The following is a 4,992-nucleotide window of genomic DNA, read 5'->3' as shown; positions in this document are numbered from 1 at the left end:
CAATTAAAGACTCTATGTACGTCTAGGGATGTACAGTCCCAAACATCACCGCTCCATCATGACACAGTAGGTATTTCATAAGAAAGTGGGTTGGTTTGGGGTTTTTTTTATTATTATTATTATTTAATGCAGTCCTCGAGAATTGAAACACACGAAATGCAGAGAGAATGTTCACAATGTTGAGAGCACAGTTGGAAATAGAAACATTCATATTTCATCCGATCATAAATATTTGATACCTCAATTGTAAAATGCACAGGTTTTATAAACTGGAGAGAAGGGAAAGGAAAAAAAGTAAAAGAAAGAAAATCCTTTGCTTTCTTGCTAAAAGGCAATGTCATGTAATCCTGGCTTCTAAGCAGCTGACAGTTATTCACAGAATTTTAAATTACAGGGTTTATTTTATGTTTGGTTTCTTTCCTTCATTATTTTTTTTAAAGTTTACACTACTATATACAATGTGTGTCTATTACAGCTGCAAAAAAAAAAAAAAAAAAAAAAAAAGAGGTTTTAAGGCAAAGCCAGAAGTTTTTCCCCCACAAACACCGTTGCAGGAGAGCCCGTTCCTGAGCAGCCACCCACACACACCCAGGCCCACACGGGACACAGACTCCCCCCTGGGCCCCGGGTACCATGGAGTAGGGGGACACCACGCTCCGTGAGTAACGATTTAAATGCAACACAGCACCTCGAAACCCCAAAAACCTCTGATTCCAGGGAGGTGTCTACGTGGGGAAGGGAGGCATGGGGAAAAACACCCACTCCCACGCAGGGTACTGCTCTGTAGGATGCAGATAGAAGGGAAACTTAAAATGTTACTTTATTTGGAGGGGAGGGCGATGCTTTGGGGAGGCGATACTGGAGCAGAAACGGTTGCCCCCCACAGAGGGAAACCAGACCTAGAGATCGGCCGGCCCACTGCACCCTCCCGGTCCCACTTGCTCTCCGTCGGAGGCCACGGGCTGGAGCCGCATCCCGGAGCAGCTCCCTCTTTTCGGAGACAGAGGTCCCAAAGTTTTCCCACGAAGTTAGCCGGGAGGGGGGTGGATGTTAACCCCATCCCTGCATCCCGCATCCAAGCCTACATCCCATATCCACTTCTACATCCTGCATCAGGCACGCCCATGGGTCTCTTTGGGTGGCAATGAGGGAGTAGGGGTTCAGGAAAGGACCCCAGACATGTTTCAAGGTGGTGCTTTGAGATTTCTTTCCCTATCATTACACATATATATTTTTTTTCTCTGTAAATTATATTCTCCACATCTATCCCCCAAACCAGCCCTAGATGCACATACACACCCCCTCAAAAAAAAAAAAAAAAAAAAAAAAGGAAAAAATAAAAGAAAAATAAAGAAAAAAGAAAAGAAAATGGGGAGGGAGAAAAAAAAGGTAAAACTCATAGAACAAATAGGAACTATTTATTCGGTTCACAGTTGTGTGAAATGCAGCAATAAAAATCTTTGGACTTCAGCAAAAGTTGTTTTTAATTATTTTTTCTTTTTTTTTTTAAATTTCAAAAAAACAGCATCCGATGTCCATTAAAACAGTGCTTAAGTCTATAAAAAATGTAACTTAAGCATTAAAAAAAATCATAGTGTCTAAAATCTCCATACAATTGGAAAACAAAAAAACAACCAAATCCCAACGACCAACCAGCCCAAAGCCCCGAAACCAAAATCAACCAAAAAAAACCCCAAAAAACAAACAAAAAAATTTTATAATCAGATATCTTGGATTTTTACACCACCTTTACCTGTAAATTATATATACATAGAATATTGCAGAATTATATCTAATACACAATATTTTCACTATTAATGCTGGTATTATCTTTATACACTGGCCCTTAACGTTTCTTTTTCTTTTCTTTTTTTAATTAAATTATTGCATTGTATAAACTTTGACTGCAAACGGCCCCCCTCCCTTGCTTCCCCCCCCCCCCCCCCACATCCCCCTTGGCTATTCACTGTCCGACTTGCCGTCTTTTGCCGTGGTGGAGTGGTTGTAGAGCCCCTGGGCCATGAGGTGTACTGCCAGGGAGTTTTTGCTGCCCGTTGCTTTCTTGATCTTGGCTCGTTTGTTCTGGAACCAAATTTTAATCTGGGACTCGTTCAGCCCCAGCTCTTGGGCCAGGCTTTGCCGACGCTGCTCCGTCAGGTACCGGTTCGTCTGGAACTCGGCCTTGAGTCTCTGCAGCTGCTCGGCGGTGAAGGCGGTGCGAGGCCGCTTGTCCTCCTTGTTGGGGTTCTTCTTCTTTGGTTTGCGGGAGCGGGGACCTACGGCCGGGAGAGAGGAGAAGCACCGACACCGCCACGCTCCGCTGCGGACAGTCCCGCGCGGGGAGGGGAACGGAGGGGGGAGGCACCCACGCTCCTGTCTGCTCCCTGTGCTCCGACTTCCCCCCAACTAAAAGAACACACACATCACTATTACCCTAATAAAAACAACCCCCGCTTTGTGCCTCCGCTGCCGGGGGGCGGCAGAGCGGGAGCCGTAGCCCCCACCACTCCAGAGCCCCCGCCACTACAGCCGCACTCCCCCGCATCCCAACCAGAAGCCCTGTCACCCACCCTTCCCACCCCGGCGATGCCCGGCGAGTAAAAGCTTCTGTACCAGAGCCAGTGGCATGCAGCTACATTTTATTTCCTGAGCAGAATGTTATTTTCTTTTAAGGACATCTAATTTTTAAGGGAACCTAATTTTTTTGAGGGAATCTTTTTTTCTTTAAAGAATCCCCCTTTTTTTAAAAAAAAAAGGAAACATTTTTATTTTTTTAAGGAAAGCTCTTTTTTTAGGTAACCTCCTTACTTTTTCTTTTTTTCTTTTCTTTTCTTTTTTTTTGGTGGGACGCGATAAAAAAATAGAAATCAGCTGCATGTTTACATTGCGGGAAGAAATCCACTGCGTTGCTGCAGTGCCCATATGGCGTTGCACGGCCCGATCCGGATCGCTGGGATTATTCTCGGGAATATTATTCTCGGCAGCACAAGGAGCCTTTTCTGGCCGGGCCGAGCCATTGTGAGGATGTATGTTAATTAAATATTAACAAAGGAGAGCACTGGAGAACAATGGAGTAAATTCCAATTCAGCCTTGACTATTACCTCTGAGTAAGAGTTTGTTTTCAGACATTACGAACTAATTTTCAACTCGCCCTACAATTCCTCTTTCGGCTGCTCAGCTCTTCGGGTGAAAATCCTAGCTCACTGCTTTTGTAAGAGAAACCCCCCTTTTTTCTTCCTGTTAATTTTTTCCCCTCTGTGAGCAGATCTCTCTCCTGGTGCTTTCTATGCCTTCTCCCAATGGTTTCCACTTCTTTTTAACGAGGGTTTTGCCAATCTGCCGGAGCCAGCCGCGCTCTGCCGGCAGGAGCAGAAGGACACTTTACCCCCTGGCTTTTGATTTTTTCATTTCCCCCTGTCCAATGTTTGTATCGATAAATTCAAGAGGTTCTGTCCAAGCCCTTGCCAAGAGCCGAATCCTGCCAAAGAAGTTCCCTAGCTCTTGGAAATGTCCCTCAGCCCCTACAGAGCTGTCTTGCGGCACATGGAAGGGAAAATTAAAAGAAAGAAACGAAACGGTGGCCGCTCCGAGGCCTCTTTTAGATAAATAAACGATCGTGGATTGGTTTAGGCTAAAAAAAAATGAACAATCAAAGAAAGGCGAGGCCTGTGGAAATCCAAACCCCCCCTCCTCCCCAAAACGCAGTGCGGGGGTGTTTTCCTGGCAGCGACAGGGGCAGATCTCCGGAAGGATGAACGGCGAGCCCAAAACCAGTTTTTTTTTTTTCCTTCTCTCTTTGAGAAAACCTGGCAGTTGGTGGGAAATGCCACAAGCCCTGGCGACCCCGGCTCCTCCGCGGCGGCGGGGAGGAAAGGGAGGGAGAGGCTCCCTGCTCCCCTCTTATCCCTCCGGCTCCGCGTATCTCCAGCCACCCCTGCAATCCCTCCCACCTCAATGACGGACGATTTTAAGACCCTCACCACTTTCTGCCTCAAAAAATAAAGAACCAGAAGAAGGAGTGGGAAAGGGGGAGCGAGGGGCGGGCGGAGGCGAAGAGGGGAGCCCGGCGCGGGGGAGGCGGCGGCGGGGAGCTGGGCGGCCCGGCGAGGCAACTCTTACCTGAGGAGGGCCGGTCCGAGTACCGCGTGCAGTAAACCCAGGCGGGCCAAAGCATGGGCTGGTTCCCGGCGTTGGAGCTGGCCTGGGAGCTATCCGAGTCCGAGCTCACCGACAGGTCGCCGCCGCTCAGCCCCCGTGCTTTCAAGGCCGCCTCCAGCGCCGCGGGGTCTCCCCCCTTCTTGGCGGCGCCGTGTAGGGGTAGCCCGGCTGGGCCACCCTCCCCTCGGCCCGGCGAGCCCGCCCCGCCGCCGGGCAGCGGAGCCCCGGGGGCCGGCGCCGCGGCGGGGCTGCGGCGGCTCTCCGCGCCGGGCCGCCGGGGCTCTCCTCCGGGGCCGCCCGCCTCCTTCCTCCGCCCGAACTCGGGCCGCAGGATGTTGTCGATGAAAAAGTTGGTGATGCGGTGCGGGTGCGGGTGCGGGGGGTCACCGGGGGGAAGCAGCAGACCCCGCCGCCCGCCGCCGGGCTCAGCGTCTCCGCCGGACTCCTGCGGCTCGGCCGCCTCCTCCCGGGGACTCCGGCCGCTCTCCTCCATGCTGCGCGGCCGGCACCGCCGACGGCTCCGCTGCCCGCCCCGCCGCCGGCCGGGCGGCTGCCTAGCGCTTGTTGTTGCTGTTGCAGTCGGTTGGTCTTTATTTTAATTTTTTAATATATATATTCTTATATATATATATATATATATATACACGCACGCACAGGTGTCTATTTGCTTTCGTTTCTCCTGGCCGAGCCCGGCATTAAAAATCCAGAGTTTTCAAAAAAAAAACCAAACCCCAAACCAAGAATAAAAAAAATAGTAATTAAAAAAAAAGAAGAAGAAACAAACGCAGGGAGACCCCAAAGCCAGCAGCCGAGCCTCCACGAGTTCCAACTTT

The 4,992-nt window shown here is 49.9% G+C and overlaps 1 protein-coding gene across 1 annotated transcript; it reads right to left on the bottom strand.

Moving 5' to 3' along the window:
- Positions 1-1,959: 1,959 nt before the first annotated feature.
- EN2 (engrailed homeobox 2) lies at positions 1,960-4,652 on the bottom strand. The gene is made up of 2 exons (XM_061997310.1): positions 4,121-4,652; positions 1,960-2,276 (listed from the first exon to the last, which is right to left on the bottom strand). The coding sequence occupies exons 1-2, from the start codon at positions 4,650-4,652 to the stop codon at positions 1,960-1,962; spliced, it is 849 nt and encodes a 282-aa protein (XP_061853294.1).
- Positions 4,653-4,992: the final 340 nt, after the last annotated feature.

This window comes from Colius striatus, chromosome 5, assembly GCF_028858725.1.
Source record: "Colius striatus isolate bColStr4 chromosome 5, bColStr4.1.hap1, whole genome shotgun sequence".
Taxonomy (NCBI): domain Eukaryota; kingdom Metazoa; phylum Chordata; class Aves; order Coliiformes; family Coliidae; genus Colius; species Colius striatus.
The sequence above is the reverse complement of the archived record's forward strand: the minus strand, read 5'-3'. Positions and strand labels throughout refer to the sequence as shown.